Source organism: Aphelocoma coerulescens, chromosome 13 (genome assembly GCF_041296385.1).
Source record: "Aphelocoma coerulescens isolate FSJ_1873_10779 chromosome 13, UR_Acoe_1.0, whole genome shotgun sequence".
NCBI lineage: Eukaryota > Metazoa > Chordata > Aves > Passeriformes > Corvidae > Aphelocoma > Aphelocoma coerulescens.
The window spans coordinates 2,153,473-2,169,546 of NC_091027.1; the positions used below are offsets into that span (position 1 = coordinate 2,153,473).

The following is a 16,074-nucleotide window of genomic DNA, read 5'->3' on the forward strand; positions in this document are numbered from 1 at the left end:
CGGCATGAAAAAATACCTTTCCTGAAGTGCTGCAGGGAGTGATGCCTTGTCCATGGAAAACCTCAACAGGAGGGGTTTTTTACCCATCTCTTGGGACATGAAAATGCTCCTGAGTATTTGTGGGTCCTCTCTAGAGGATCTGGCAAGGGCAGCACAGAAAACCATGAGAGAGTGGCCTGGCTGTAGCCCTGTGACCCCTGAGCGAGAGCCAGGAGGAGCTGGAGCTCAGGAATGCTCCCAGAATTAGTAAATTCAGAGTTGCTGAATGCTGCCTGTTCCATCTCCCCAACCCCACCAGCAGCTGGGGTTTGCCCCTCAAAAATGTACAAAACCCGTGGCCCACTGCAACTCCCTTTGCCAAAAAATCCATGGAGAGTGAAAATCATCAGCTTCTCCCAGTGCAGGGGAGATCTTGGTGAGGAAAGGAGGAACAACGTGACTGACCCAGCACCCCCAGGCTGTGGTTAAGATCCTTTCTCTGGACAAACATCTGTCCCAGTGGCTGGGGTCCCTCCATCAGCCCCATCTGGTGCTGTCTGAGCCCTGCTCTGCTTTGCTGGAGGAGGGATCTGCACTGCAGAGGCCTTGCCGAGGGAGGGAAGGCAGCTCAGGAGATGCTGACCATCTGGAAGGGTGATGCTTTGCAGAGCTGTGGCCTCGGAAGGCGCTCTGGGGTGGTGGAGTGGCCCAGCAGAGCTCAGCAGGGAGGTCACACCAGTGCCTGCGTGTCCCTGCGAGCACCAGGAATAGAATCACAGAATCACAGAACATCCTGAGCTGGAAGGAACCCATAAAATCCAGCTCCTGACCCTGCACAGGACAGCCCCAAAAATCCCATCTTGTGCCTAAGAGTGTCCAAACACTCCTTGGACTCTGGGACACACGGAGTAAGAACTGGTGCTACCCAAAAAACCAGCTCAGAGCGTTTAAATCCTGTTCCTTTGGGAAGTGGTGTGTCCCTGGTGATGGTTAGGGGGCTCCACTGCATCCCCACAGCAGGGATAACTCCCTAGTTCCCCAGTTCCCTGGGGAATGAGAGCTGCTGATGTTCATGCCTGTGTCTGACCCTGCTGTCCTGCAGCCCAGTTCCTCTCCCTCCTCTCACACCCAGCTTGTTTGTGTTCCCAAATTGTCAGGGATTTTGCAGTTCAGACCCCATCCCGAGCATTTCTGGCTCCCCCTCCTCGTCCCCCTCATCCACTGTTCCAGGGCCTCAGCTGCACATTCCCAGGAGGGAGCTGTGAGCCAGCAGCTCCAAGAGGTGGAAATTCTGCAGCAAGTGCTGGCTTGGGGAATAAATCACCTTAACAAGCTGATTTCCATCGTCTCCTGCTGCTCTGACACAGGGACAGAGGCTTTGCCATGCTCTGCTGGGTAACCTGGGCCTTCCTGCTGCTCAGCTGGAGCATCACTTTGTCCCTGTCCTGTTTAACATCCCTGTCCCTCCCCACAGAGCTGGACCGGGGCCTGACTGAACCCCAGATCCAGGTGATTTGTCGCCAGATGTTGGAAGCTCTCCACTACCTGCACAGCAAAAGGATCATCCACAGGGACCTGAAGGCTGGGAACGTGCTCCTCACCCAGGATGGGGACATCAAGCTCGGTGAGGCCCTAGCAGCACTCCGTGCTCCACCAAGGACAGCTGGAGCTGGATCCTAGGGGTTGGATGTCCCCGAGTGTGTTGGGATTGAGGGATGCTCGTTGCTGCCTGAGGGGAGCAGCAGGGCAGCGAGGGGAAGGTTTTGTTCCACAGAAGGCAAACGGAGCTGTGTGCTGTGCTGAGCCCCCAAACCACAGCCACGCTCAGGTCCCCGATGGATTTTTTTCTTCCCCGAGTTTGTTTAATCCCTCTCTGAACCCGATTCCTGTGCGTTTTGGCCTGCTGAGCATCCTGTGCAGGGTGCCAGTTGGCAGTGCTGGGAGCTGGAAGAATTCCTCTTATCTCCACAGCAGGTTTGGTGGTGACAGGGGGACTTCTGCCAAAGGGTTGCTTTGCCAGCTTGCTCTGGTTTGGAGTTAAATTGGCACCCAGCGACCTGCCAGGGGAGGAGAGCACCCATTTATCTGCACAAACTGCCCCGAGGGTGACCCCCAGGCAGGGACACCCTGAGCTCAGGCTGCAGGTGGGTGACAGCTCCTCCAGCTGCCAGCAGGGCTGTCCTGGAGAGCAAACCCAGCTGGAGTGGGCTCGGTACCCTCTGCAGGTCTGACCAGTTTGATTTGGGTTGACTTCAGCTGCTCTCTACAGAAGGGGCAAAATCAGGGAGAGGCATCTCGCAGTGGCTGGAGGGGAGAGAAGGAATGGAACAGCACTAGGGTTTTTCTGCTCTAAAATTGGGCTTTTTGCTAGGAAATAAGCCCTGAAATCTGCTGTGGAGGAATGTAACAGCACTTTGGTTTTTCTGCTCTAAAATCAGGCTTTTTGCTAGGAAATAAGCCCTGAAATCTGCCATGGAGCTGCTTTTATTTGCAGAAAAGAGCTCAGCTTCCTCCTAGATGTGTCAGGTTTGGCCTGTTTTATAAAGGGAGAGGAAAATCCTGGGGGTCATGGACCCCAAACCAAGTTCCATTCCTGATGCTCAGCTCGGAGGACACGGCCCGTGGTATCACGTTCTTGCCTTCAGTGTGTGTTTGCTCCCTAGTCTGTGTCTCAGCCAAGTGTGCTAACTCAGAAGGGTTTTTCAGTTTTCCTCTGGCCTCTAATGTTACTGCTCTTTGCAGCTGACTTTGGAGTGTCTGCCAGGAACATGAAAACCTTGCAGAAGCGAGATTCCTTCATCGGGACCCCTTACTGGTGAGTCTCTGCTTGCTGAGAAATCCTGTGCTCACGAGGAGCTTGGCTCCTGAAAATCAGCGGGGTCTGACAGCTCTGGGGTGTGTTGGACCACGGTGCCTTAGGGTGGGAGGATTTTTATGAGGATTCTTGGCCATTTCCAAGGTTTTTCCTTGCCTGAGCAGAGCTGTGAGCAGCCTCAGTGGTGTGGGAGCTCTGTGTGGTGCCACAGAGCCAGCACAGGGGTCACGGTGCGAGGGACACACGAGTGTGCTCTCCCTGCTCCCCCACCCCGGGGGCGGGATGGGCTTTGAAGGCACTCCAAGCACATGGGAATGAGTCTCTGCCCCAGCAACACAACCTCTAAATCACCTGACTCGCTGAAGCAATGGAACCTCAGGGATTAATTGATGCTCTGGAGCAACATCCGCGCCAGATGTCAACGGCCTGGGGGTTTCCAGGGGCTGTCTCGGCTGCTCTGTGAAGGAGGGAGGGGTTGCACCCCTTGGAAAAGATGCTGCTGCTTCTGAAGCCCGGAGCTGGGGGGAAAAGCTGGGTTTTTGCAGCGCTGGGGATTACTTGAAGCGTTTAATTGCTGCTGCCAGGCTCGCGCTGGGTGGCAGCGGCGTCACCCCCGCCCTGCTCTGCCCTTCGCAGGATGGCCCCGGAGGTGGTGATGTGTGAGACCATGAAGGACACTCCCTACGACTACAAGGCCGACATCTGGTCCCTGGGGATCACCCTGATCGAGATGGCCCAGATTGAGCCACCCCACCACGAGCTCAACCCCATGAGGGTCCTGCTGAAGATCGCCAAGTCCGACCCCCCCACGCTCAGCTGCCCTTCCAAATGGTGAGGGGGGCTTGGGGCAGCACGGGGAGCAGCTCCCAGCTCACACACCGAGAAAAAACAGTCGTTTTTAGCAGTTTTGCTGAATTTGAGTAGGATTTTAGCTGTATTCCAGGCCCAGCTGTGTGCAAGGGGCTGGGGAGGCACTGCTGGCTAAGTCAGGATGCTCACACTGAACAGCACAGGGAGAGCTACTGCTCACCCCCAGCCCCCCCAAAACCAGGGGTGACCCCTTGGCTGTTCTCAAAACATCCTGTGGGTATGAAAGGCAGATTTTTCTCTAAAGGTGGAGATGGCCAAGAGCTCCAGAACTGCTCTCCCCGAATTCTGGAAAGCCACTTCTGCATGTAAAAGGAAACAAGCCAGTTATTTTTTATAATTTATTTATTTATTTATTTGTTTGTTTGTTTCATTCATTAATTTATTTCTTTATAAATCATAAAACCTGCTGCAGGCCTGCCAGCAGCAAATCACTGGCAGAGCACTGGAGTCCCAGCATAGCCCCAGCAGTGCAGGCAGCGAGCAGGGTGGGAATGCTGCCTCTGGAGTTGCTCAGAAGCCAGGAGTGACATCAGGGACGCACTCTGGAGCTCAGAGCTGCTCTTTGCAGGCTGAGGGTGCCCTCCTATGGGGTTCCTGGTCCTTCACAGCAGGGTCCTTCACCCTTTCCCACTGGGCCTGTGGGGATGGCTCCTTGCCCCCAAGCAGCTCCTGCTGTGTCCTCCCCATCTCTGTCTTGGCCCTGGGGCACAGGGGCCGGGGTTCAGTCCTCACCATCTGTTGCCATCACAGGTAAAAGCAAAACCTGGTCCCTGACCCGGCCCTGTGGATGATTCTCTTACAAATAATTGGAGTGACTGAGCACAGGGTTTTCCATGAGAGAAAAATGCTCTTTATGGCCAGTTGCAAGCTGGGACAGAATCTGCTAAGGGATCAAGCTGACCCCTGTGCCATTTGAAGCCTTTCCTCTGCTGAGTTTCTCACCACCACCTGTGTTTGAAGGTCCCTGGAGTTCAGAGACTTCCTGAAGAAGGCGCTGGACAAGAACCCAGAGACCCGGCCCAGTGCTGCCCAGCTGCTGGAGGTAGGGACCAGCACCAGCCCCAGACTGGTTTCAGATTATTATTTAGACAGTTCATGGCACTTTTCAGTCACTGAAACTCTGGAAAAGATCAGCAGTGTTTTTCCCTTTGGAGCAAACCGCAGGGCCCCTGTGGACACCATCTGGGATAGAAACAGCTCCTGCTGCCTGAAAGCGCCCATGTGGCAGCCAGCTCGGGCTGTACCTGGTTAGCCCTGATTGAAATTCAGTTCCTTTCCTCCTGCCCCTTCCCAAAAGCAGAGCAAAAGCCTGGGAGCTGCTGTTCCCTGCTGAGTGCACGCCCTCGCTGTGTGCTGGGGCACACACCCCAGGGACTCCCCGGCCTTTTGCTGCAGCTCAGCACCAACACCCCGCTGTGAGCGCTGAGTGATTCCAGCCCCGTTCCAATTAAACCTTCCCCCAGGCTCTGTTTGCTCCCAGGGACCCTGCAGACTGCTCCTGGTGACATTTTGTGGGCAGATGTCCCCTTGTTTAAATGCTGCTGCTTTTTTGGGGGGGGGGCTGCTGCCATAAAGCAGCTTTGGGGAGCATCTGTGTGCAGAGTGTGCCCTTAACCTCAGCACCAGCGTCTCTCCTGGGAATTCCTCTGGGGTTTAATCCCGGTGGCACTGGAAAGAACCACACCCTCAGGTCTTTGAAAGCCAAAAGTCGTCCTTGAGCTCACAAGGTGTGGTTTTGGCCACCTCACACAGTTCACTGTGCTCGGTTTTCAGCATCCCTTCGTCAGCAAGGTCACCAGCAACAGGGCCCTGCGGGAGCTGGTGGCCGAGGCCAAGGCTGAGGTGATGGAGGAGATCGAGGAGAGCCGGGATGAAGCAGAGGAGGATGATTCCTTGGAGTCCGCCTCGGTGAGCAGCTTCACCAGTGTGGCTGTGCTGGGGGAAAGAGCCTGGCAGCTTTTCCAGGCTCCAAAAGCTGTTCTGGACCACATCAGGTGGAGGGGAAGTGGTTGCTCAGCCAGGGAGGGGCTGGGTTTTGGTGGCTGCCAAGGGCATGGAGAAACAATGGTGCTGGCGGGTGGCCCAGTGCCCGCTCGCAGGAGGGGCTGGTGAAGAGTGGCTAAAAAACAAAAGGAAAAGGGAGAAAAGAAAGGAAAATAAGCCCTGATGCAGGCTGGAGAAGCTGGAGTGGAAGCAAAGGGGACAGACTACCAGCCCAAGGAGGGAGCCGGGCAGATCTGCCCCTGAGCTTGGCTCTTGGAAGGGGACGTCTCAGAGCTGCCTGGGGACATGTCTCGACCTCCCTCCTCTGTCACAAAGGGAAGTGGCTCATCCATAGTGGAGTTAGCCTTGGGAAAAGGAGTTTGGTGTGCAAATTCCTCAGCTGCCTCTTCAGCATTTGCAGGTTCTGGAGTTTTTCATAGCTCCCCTTCCTTCCACCCAGGATCCACAGTCCTTGGGGCCACAAACCTGGAGAAGCATGGAAATATCCCAGGGCAGATGTCCCAAAAGGGAAACTTCCTCCCGATAACTCTTTAGCTGTGGGTGACTTTGCTCTGAAGAAGGGCCTTGTAGCCCCTGCAGTTGTGTTGAGTGGTGGTGCCAAACCCAACATTTCCCTTCCCTGTGTTTGCAGCCCCCTGGGAAGCACAAGAGGGACCCCTCCGAGGCGAGCCAGCTGAGTTTTGATGGGGAGAAACCTCCGGACTCCTCCTTGCCCAGCGCTGTGAACGGCTCCGTGGGAACTGGCAAGGACACCACAGATGGCCAGAGTGACAAAGTCTCGGATAAAGGGATGAGCAGTGACAATGGCAAAGTGGAGAGCAACCACTCCACAAAACCCCTCACCAGCTCGGCCACCCAGGACAAGCCGGACATCATCCTGCAGCCTGGACATTTGGGTAACTCCACGGAGGAGAGCAAGGAGCCCAGGCCGGGCAGGGAGGAGAGGAAGAGCCTTGGGGAGAGGAAGAGCCTTGGGGAGAGGAAGAGCATCGTGGAGCGACCAGAGAGTGTTCTCCTGGAGAACTTCAGCGAGGAGAAGCTGCCCAATGGAATCCTGGATCCCCCGGGGCCGTTCCCCGGCAGCCGCTCCAAAGGGGACTCGGATTCCGGCAGCACTTCGGCCTCTGAGAGCATGGACCTCACCATCTCCCTGTCTGCTGACCTGTCCCTCAGCAGGGAGAGCGGCTCCATCTCCCTCAAGGTGAGAGTGGTGCCAGAGGGTGCTGGAGGACACAGAGCAGGGAGGATCCCTTCCCTAGGGAAAGCTTTCCAGGGTTTGTTTGCCATGTTGCCTGTCCCGGCTGGGATCAGGCCAGCACAGAATTTACAGCTGGGTTGAGCTGTGCCAGGGGGACGTGGAATGTCCTCAAGTGAAGGAGAAGCTCTTGGTGGAGCTGCTGCAGGTTCTCGTGTCCTCTGCTGTCCCACACCACTGAAATCGAGGGGAAGTCTGATGCCTTGTGGCTATTTTGTGTGAAGTAACCACGCCACGAGCCTGACTTGTCCTTGCTCAAGTGTGAAGCCCCAAAAGTGACTTCTAAACCTTATCCATAGCCCATCACTCTGCTGCTCTTCTCTAGGACACCTGGCCCCGGGAAAAAGTTCATCTGGGCTTGTGCCTCTCTCAGTTTTCCCAACGTGCCCTACATCTGGCCTGGTTTGTGTCAGCAGGGACTGCACAAAGACCTCCCAGGCTTCCTGGCTTTTGCTAAAGCTTCCTGGAGGCTGGGAATGCTTGGGACCTGGAGCTGACCAGGTCAGCATGGCTTAGAGGAAGAGGCAGAATAACTGGAATGGTATTTGCTGAGCTCCAGGAGAAGAAATGTTGTGACTTGAGGGGGCAGGGGGATGTGTTGCACAAGATCTTTATCACATTGCCTGCATGAGTGAGAACTTCCCGGCACAGAAACGTGCCCAAAAACCTTTCCTGGCAAAACTTTCCCCACCTCCTGCTGTGAGCTGGAGAGCCACCATCCCCCACAGGAGCCTGCAATCCCTAATGATTGGAAATGTGATGCTCCTGCACAGGAATTTCCCCCTCCTCACGACCTTTCTCAGGACAGTGAGGAGAAGGAGGAGGAGGAATGCGATGCCACACACGGAATTGCTCTCTGAGTTGGTCCTTTAGAGGGGGAAAGGAGTTTTTTGGGTTTTTCAGGGAGTAAGCCATGTTAGATCATGGTGAGGAAGGGTCTTTGGCAGGTGGGTCAGGTTTCTTCAGGGTGGAAGTCCTGCAGCTCTGTGCTGTGGTGGCCAGGCTGGATCTCCAAATTCACTGACAGGTTGTGCTCCATGTGGATTATTAAAATTGCTCTGAGGGCTCCAGCTGTTGCAGCCCTGGGGAGCTGCTTCACAGGCCCCTCCTTTCCTCCCTGCCCACCCCAGGATTCCCGGATGCACAAGAAGACCCTGAAACGCACCCGCAAATTCGTGGTGGACGGGGTGGAGGTGAGCGTCACCACCTCCAAGATCATCAGCGAGGATGAGAAGAAGGATGAAGAAATGAGGTTCCTCAGGCAAGTGGGAGCACTGGGGTAGAGGGAGGGCAGGGCTTTCCTCTCTGTGAGCTAATCCAGGAGTGACCTAAAGTCCTCTTGTGCCCTGTCTTGGTCCCACTTGGACAGGGGAAGGAGGGATGCAGCTCAAGATGCAGCAAGACTCTGACAAGGGGAGCTTTGCTGTGTCTGGCTCTGTCCTCTGGGAATCCCTGAATGTGTCCCCAGGGCTGGGGATGCCTGGCTCAATGGAAATGAGCTCAGAAATCTTCTGGAGAGGCTCCTCTTCCTTTTGTTCTCGCATCCCCTCAGACTTCATTAACAGAAAGGCCAAGGGAGCCGTAAACTCCTGGAGCATCATTTGATATTCATGGGTGTATCCTCCCTCCTCGATGACTCCTCTTGCAGCTTTCAAACCTCCCTGACTTACTCTCAGAAAGAGGAGCTGCAGTTTATAGCACTGAAATGAAAAGGCCCTTAAAATAATTAAAATACAAATTGTTTCATTTGATGCCCAGTTCCAGGCTCCCTGGTGCTGCTCTCGGGGACTCCCTGAGAGGATAATTTGTCCTAAGCACTTTGTGTCCCTGTGGCTGCCTTATTCCTCGGCCCCAATATCAGATTTATGTGAAAGCTCATTGCAGAGCTCATTTGCTGGTGAGCTGGATGAGGGGAGCGATGCAATGTTGTGATAGATGGGTCAGAATTTGGGAAAACTGCCCTTTCTGCCCCCCAGGAGTGAGTAAGAGTGGATGTGGAGCACAGGGGCTGGTCCAGAGCAGTCCAGCTTGGCTTGAGTTGGGATTTGAGGACCACTGAGCACTAACCCAGCACAATGGGTATTTGGGGGTGCTGGGGGACACCAGTGCCTGCAGAATCACTTCAAAAGCTTTGCCAGGGCTTGTTTGAGAAGCTGTGGATGCTGACGGGCCTTACCTGTGGAAGCTGATGGTTTTCCAGCAGTTCCCAGAAGTAGCATCCTGCTTCCTGCAGTGTCCCAGCGCCCGGGAGCACATCAGGCAGCTGGGATCTCCCTCCTGTCTGTGCTCAAAGGCAGGGCAGGGTGCTGTGGGATGGAGGTGCTGCTTCCACTCCCTGCTGAGATGCTCTGCCTGTGGCTGTCACCATCTCTGCCCATCCCATCCCATCCCATCCCTCCGACCTTGCCTGACTCTGCATTCCTCTGTCCCCCTGCCCCTCTGCAGGCGCCAGGAGCTGCGGGAGCTGCGTCTCCTGCAGAAGGAGGAGCACAGGAACCAGGCCCAGCTGAACAGCAAACACCAGCTGCAGCTGGAGCAGATGCTGCGGCGCTTCGAGCAGGAAATGATGGTACGAGGGCAGGGAAAACCCCTGGGAATCAGCTGGGAACCCAGCTCCTCACACAGGGGGCTGCTCTCCGGGTTGTGACAACCTTGGGCATCACAGGACTGCTGAGGAACCCCTTTGGGATTTGAAGCATGGATGGAGGGTGGAGGTTTTGTGGGCATCAAGGCCCCTGCAGCTTGGGAAGCACGGGCAGCCTTTGCTTGGCAGGGTGTAACAGGGGGAGGGTTGTTCTGGACTTTCTCTCTTTAATGATCTTTTCTTTCATGTCTGTTCATGGCTACTGTGAGAAACAGTTTATAGTGCTGTTGTAATTCACAGGGAGAAAAGCCCCTTTGAACAAGAAAGCAGCACGGCCTGAGTGTGACAGCAAGAAATCTGGCAAGGCTTTGAGTGTAAATTGAATAAACTGGGCTCACACACTTGGTCCCTCCACAGGCAGCTTCTGTGGAAGGAGAATCATTTGGAAGTTAATCACAGAATGGTTTGGGTTGGAAGGGACCTTAAAGATCTTCTCCTTCCAGGGCACTGTTGGAGCAGAGAGCTTCAAACCTTGTGAGGTGTTGGTTGGAAGTTTCCCTCCTCTGTAAAGAGGCTCAATCCAAGCAGGAGCAACCCCTTTTTTTTCTCTTTTCCCTTTTCCTTTTTAACTTTTGGAAGGCAGTGAAGCAGAGAGGAGCCTGAGGCTGACCTGTTTCCTTTGTTGCCTTCCCGGCCAGGCAAAGAAGAAGTTCTATGACACGGAACTGGAGAACCTGGAGCGGCAGCAGAAGCAGCAGATCGAGAGGATGGAACAGGAGCACTCCCTGCGCCGGCGCGAGGAGGCCAAGCGCATCCGCCTGGAGCAGGAGCGGGACCACGCCAGGTTCCTGGAGCAGCTCAAGCAGATGAAGAAGGAGGTAAAAAAGGGGATAGGAGGGAGGGAAGCTGCTTCCCTGCAGCTCCTTCTTCCCAGGAAGCTTCAGCATTTCTCGTGGCAGAACTTGAGAGGAAAGCAGTTGGTGTTTCGTGGGGAAACTCTTGCTTTTGGGTGATTCCTGAGCTGTTCAGTGGCACGAGGTGGGGTTGTTCCTCACCTACAGTCATCTGCAGGGAAATCTCATTTCCCTCCCCACAGGTCAAGAACGAGGTCGAGAAGCTGCCACGACAACAGCGCAAGGGGAACCTGAAGGCAAAGATGGACGACTTCACCCAGAAAAAACAAACCATGGTGAGGCTCAGGGCAGATCCCCCAATCCCAGGATTGGGAAGTGTGCAGTAGATGGAAGCATCCCTGCTGCTGAGGGACTGGCAGGTTCTGAAACGCCAGCAGCTGCTTTCCAAGCTGCAGCAGGAGGAGGGCTCATGGTGGCACTGCTGGTTTTTAACAGGAACAGGAGTTTTTGGCCAAGCAGAAGGAGGACCTGGAGCAGGCCATGAAGAACATCACTGCCCAGAACAAAAAAGAGATCTGCGACAAGGAGCGTGAGTGCCTCAACAAGAAGCAGCAGCTCATGAGAGGTGGGTGGCAAAGGCTGTGAGGGAGGGGAGGGAATGCTGTAACCATGGGTTTATCCAGCCCTGGCTCTTCCCACACAGCAGATGCTGTGACAGGGTTACAAGCTGGCAGGATGGGATGTGGAAAAAACCAGCCTTGCCAGGTCCTGTCTAAATGTTTAGCAATAATAATACTTAGTGCTTTTATCTTCAAAGTGCTTTACAAATATGAACCAATTAGGCTTCATAATTGCAAGAAATCAGGCTCCAATATGGTTTGCAACCAATTTCTCTTGGAAAACAGGAGGTGAATGATCCGCCCCAACATCTGCTGCACTGTTTGTGTGCACAGAGGTCTCTTGAGCTCGGGACACTTTGTGTGACCAAGCTGAGAGGCCAGGGTGGGTTATCTCCTGCTCCTTCTCCTCCCCACAGACCGGGAAGCTTGCATCTGGGATCTGGAAGAGCGTCAGCAGCAGGAGAAACACCAGCTTGTCAAGCAGCAGCTGAAGGACCAGTATTTCCTCCAGAGGCATGAGTTGCTCCGGAAGCACGAGAAGGTGAAGGCTTTGCACCTTCCCACACTGGTGGGGGTCAGCAAAGTGTCCAGGTGTCCCTGGGGCTTTCCCTTCCAGGCTGTAAGGGGGGAAGGGTAGGCTGGGAGTTAAAGGGCTTGGTCATTATTGGTGAAAAAGGACCAGATTAAAGCTGGTGGCAGGAAGGCAATAAAGCTGCCTTGCTTTGTGTTGTGTGCATTTGATGTGCAAGAAGTTGGGAATTTTGGGGCGCTTTTCTGGAAATCTGCCACTGCCCAGGATTTACCATGGTTGGTTCCCAGAGCGGGGAGTGCAGACTGGCACTTCCAGCCCCTTCTTTCACAGCATGTTCAGTCCTTGCCACCCCCTCTTGTCCCTCCGGAGTGTCACCGGCCACTTCCACGCTAGTCCCAAATCTGCTCTCCAGCTCTCTCTGTTCTCCCCAGGACTCTGGAGAGGTGTCCCTGCTCCTCTGACCCCTGTCTGTCTGCAGGAAAGGGAGCAAATGCAGCGCTACAACCAGCGCATGCTGGAGCAGCTGAAGGTCCGGCAGCAGCAGGAGAGGGCCCGGCTGCCCAAAATCCAGCGCAGCGAGGGCAAGACACGCATGGCCATGTACAAGAAGAGCCTCCACATCCACTCCAGCGGCAGCGCTGCCGAGCAGAGGGAGAAGATCAAACAGGTCAGGGCCTCAAAAGGCACCAGGAGTTGAGGCTTGGCTTGGTGGGAGAAGGGAATTTGGGAAAATGCGGATATTTCCAGATTTTAACCCACTGCTGGGTTAAAGGGCTCTGTTTTGTGGCATCACGCGTGGTTTTTAGCGCTGTCTCCAGCGTGGCTTGTCTTGGGAAGCATCCTCGGGGCTTTTCCTTCTTTCCTGTGTAACAATGGAAGCTGGGCTGGTCTCTCAGCCAGCCCCAGGGACCAGGGCAATGCTGCCTACACGGGCCCCTGCTTTTCTCTCCCCCAGTTTGCTCTGCAGGAGGAGAAGAGGCAGAAGGCAGAGCGGCTGCACCAGCAGCAGAAGCACGAGTCGCAGATGAAGGACATGCAGGCCCAGTGTGAGAGCAACACCAACGAGCTCCAGCATCTGCAGGTACTCATCCCTCATGGCTTGGTCTCCCAGAGCTGCCTGTGCAGGTCTCAACCTCTTGAGAAGAGGCTGCAGAGGGCTGTCACTGAGTTGATGTCCCCTTGCTCTTGCCTTGAGAGGCTTTTGTTGCCGTGTCTAAACGTGGAGCTCAGAGCTCTGAATGTCTCTGGCCAAGACAAATCCTGTTTGACCACTGGATGCGCAGTTCCAGCTGCTTGATGGGTGTTGTGTTTGCTGATGTGCTTTTAGAATGAGAAGTGTCACCTCCTGATCGAGCACGAAACCCAGAAGCTGAAGTCCCTGGATGAGAACCACAACCAGCACATGAAGGAGTGGCGAGACAAGCTGAGGCCACGGAAGAAGGTGGGGCCTGCTGAGTGTGATGTGAGCAGGGTGTCCTGGCTGGCTGGCAGGAGGGGACAGTGCCCATAGCTCCAGGACAACCTCAAACACAGCTCTTGTGTTGTTCTCTTTGCTTAAGGCCCTGGAGGATGAGCTGAACCAGAAGAAGCGTGAGCAGGAGATGTTCTTCAAGCTGAGCGAGGAGGCCGATGGACAGATGCCAGTGTCCCCGACCAAACACGCCAAGTTCGTCCCCTTCAGCTCCTCAGAGAGCTTGTAATGCCTGGCAGGCCACCAGCTGGTACTGGCTGTGTCCTCCTGGGCTGCAGGGGGGTGACTTGGACTTGGAAGATCCTCTCAGCAGCCCCTTCTTACCACAGCACCCTCCTGTCCCCTCGCTCTGCCTGGGATAAACGTGGCCTCTGCGCTGAGGGAATGCTGACGGGAAGTTGGGGTGGCTTTCCCAGGAGCTCCAGGCTGGGAATGGGGGCAGGGCCCTCTCTGGATCGTACTTGCACTGTTGGCTGGATGCCTCCCTCCTGGCTGAGCCTGGTGCTCACTGGGTTTGTCAGCTCGGACTGGAGCAGTGACCACTGTGATCAGGAGGAACAGCCCCTCAGGGCAGGGCTGTCACCCCCTCTCTCCTCCGTGGCTGCTCCTGTCCCAGTCCTTTGTAAGGCCTGGCCTGGGGCAGAGCAGCTTTGGCATTGTCTTAAACTCACCTTGGCCTTGAGGCCCTCAACACTCACCTCAGGCTTTCTCCTCTCCACAGGGCCCTTTTTTGCCACAGACAGACAGTGATTTGGGGTTTTTTGCCTAGGGAGGGCTGGGTTTTTTCTTTCCCCCTCCTCCCCACACAGACTATGCAGAAACGGACTCGATGTCCTCCCAAAGATGCTTCTGCTGTTCCTTTGCCGTGACCACAGCCCCTCTGGCACTGAGCTAACACTGTGTTAGCAGGATTCTGGGGTGATTAAAGTGTCCAGCTGGCTGCAGGCTCTGGTCCTTGAGGAAATGTAAGGGCAGGTGCAGAGGGGAGGTTGGGGACGGCGCTCGGTCCCGCGGTGACACGGTGAAGGGTCTGTCACTGTCATGTGCCTTTGGGATGAGTGGAGGGTGAAGGGTGTTCGTGCCAGAGCTCTCAGGATCACACAGGTGCTTGAGACTGGTTTTTAAGTCCTTTCTGTGTTGGGGCTGTGTGGCTCAGCCAGCCTGGCCAGCGGGTTATGGCTGCAGAGCATCGGCTGGGAGGAGTAAAGGAGTGGCGAAACAAGGGAAGAGATGCAAAGGGAAGAGATGCAAAGGGGGCTCGTTGCTCCCGGCATCTCTTTGTCCACTGATGGCTCATCTCCTTGTGATGTGCCACAGCTTTTTGGATGGTTCTCCGGGCTGGGAGTCGTGGACAGAGTGGCAGAGCAGGTCCTCTGTCCTTTCTGTCCTTTCTGTCCCGTCCCCCTGCACAAGGCAGGGCTTGGCTGAGCTGCTGGGTGGGACTCGGAGCACAGAGCTGGGGAGGGGGTCAGGGACCTCACTGGCAGCACCTTCCTCTTTACACAACCCAAAGGTGTAAGGCAGCACTTAGGTTTTTCTCTGGACAACATTGTTTGTTCTAGGCCTTTTTCTCAAGCAAGAAAAAAATATTTCTGCTTAAAAAAAAAAAAATATATATATAAGAAAAAGTTGTTATTTTCAAGTCTCCTCTGTTGATATACTGGCATTTCAGAGAAAGGTGGGATGTGATGTGCCTCACTTCTAGGTACTGGGCTGGAGGAGGCAGCCCCCAGGTCTTTAACTCTGTACCTGGGGTGGGCATTTCCTACCCATTTAGAGCTCCTGATCCATATTTATAAGCTTCCTGCAAGCTAGCAAGACTCTGTCTCTTTGGGCCAGTCCAGGTTTCCTCTGATTTCACAGCAGTGATGTCTCTGTTAATGAGCATAGGAAGGTTCCTGCCCCATCTCCAAAGTGTGGATTGTGCCTTTGAGATGTGATAATGCCAGGTTGGGAACTGATGTAAGGTTGATGAATGCAGAGGGATGTTCCTAAATGGGACAAGGGGCTGAGTGGGGACTTTTAATCACGTTAGGAATGTGTTACAGCAGCCCCAGTGGTTCTGATCCTGGTCCTGTTGGGGTCAGGCTGGAGCTGTTCTATGAAATTGTGTCACAGGAATCAGAGCCCAGTGCCTGTCCCTGAAGGGGCCTGCAGAGCTGTCCTGCAGCACTCTGTCACCACATTCCTCCTTCAGCTGAAGGGCATTGCTGCCTCTGGTGCCTTCTCCACCAGCCCAGGGAGCATCGTCCCTCTCTGGACATCCTGCAGCCATGAGGAGGAGCTATTTCTGGGGGCTCTCAAAGCTGATGCAATGCCCCCATGGTAAATCAGTTGTCCCTTCCTCCAGTCCAGCTGATTTTCATCTTGGAGAGGGCAACACAGCCTTGCTGATGGAGGTAGAAATGGTTCTGTCCACTCCTTTTCCTGTTTAGTGTTCCTGCCTAGGTGTGCCAGGGCTCCAGGACCGTGTCCCTCTCCTAGAAGGGGAGCACATCATCTGATTGTCACGTTTACAGCGTGGTTATCATTTCCCCTCCTTTCAAAAGAGGATGTTTTTGTTGTTCCCTGATCAGAAGGAACCACTATTAAACCCAGCTTGCTTTTTTTTTGGGGGGGACACCATTTTAAAACATGTGGCTTTGAATAAAAAGGGGTTTTTTTTAATATTTTGTAAAATATCGCCAGTGGGGCCACCACTCTGATGTAAAGACCTCTCTAATAAAGTAACACTCGGAAACCTGGGCATGGGTCTGATTTTGTGCCTGGTTGCCAGCTGTGCCCTCAGATCAGCTTTGCTTTTGGTCTGGATTCTACTGACTTAGGGAAACTGCTGGCATTTGAACTTTGCAAGGCTGAACCTCCAGTTCTTTCCAACTGAGCTGGAGCCTCTCCTGCTGCTCAGGGGCAGGGACAGGCTGCAGTTCTGGTGGAGCTGAAAGCGGAGCAGCCGTTCCCTGGATGGCTTCAGCGCGTGTTCCGACGGTGCTGGGCTGACCCTGCTTGGTGAGGAGTGAGTATTGCACCCTGAGTGCAAAGCATGTCTGCGTGGATTGTTCTTCCTTTCCAATCAGCTGGCCTGGCTTTGAC

The 16,074-nt window shown here is 54.6% G+C and overlaps 1 protein-coding gene across 1 annotated transcript in view; it reads left to right on the forward strand.

The window, feature by feature from the left end:
- The window catches only part of STK10 (serine/threonine kinase 10), a 41,347-nt gene extending 25,623 nt beyond the window's left edge, over positions 1-15,724 (forward strand). Inside the window, exons 4-19 of the mRNA XM_069028627.1 lie at positions 1,454-1,603; positions 2,722-2,794; positions 3,431-3,625; positions 4,625-4,706; positions 5,438-5,572; positions 6,300-6,869; positions 8,054-8,184; positions 9,369-9,492; positions 10,206-10,385; positions 10,604-10,696; positions 10,857-10,986; positions 11,398-11,522; positions 11,992-12,180; positions 12,469-12,594; positions 12,841-12,954; positions 13,073-15,724. Coding sequence (XP_068884728.1) covers positions 1,454-1,603; positions 2,722-2,794; positions 3,431-3,625; positions 4,625-4,706; positions 5,438-5,572; positions 6,300-6,869; positions 8,054-8,184; positions 9,369-9,492; positions 10,206-10,385; positions 10,604-10,696; positions 10,857-10,986; positions 11,398-11,522; positions 11,992-12,180; positions 12,469-12,594; positions 12,841-12,954; positions 13,073-13,213 — 2,558 coding nt within the window. The 3' untranslated portion in view covers positions 13,214-15,724. The remainder of the gene's footprint in view (positions 1-1,453; positions 1,604-2,721; positions 2,795-3,430; positions 3,626-4,624; positions 4,707-5,437; positions 5,573-6,299; positions 6,870-8,053; positions 8,185-9,368; positions 9,493-10,205; positions 10,386-10,603; positions 10,697-10,856; positions 10,987-11,397; positions 11,523-11,991; positions 12,181-12,468; positions 12,595-12,840; positions 12,955-13,072) is intronic.
- The last annotated feature ends 350 nt before the right edge of the window (positions 15,725-16,074 follow it).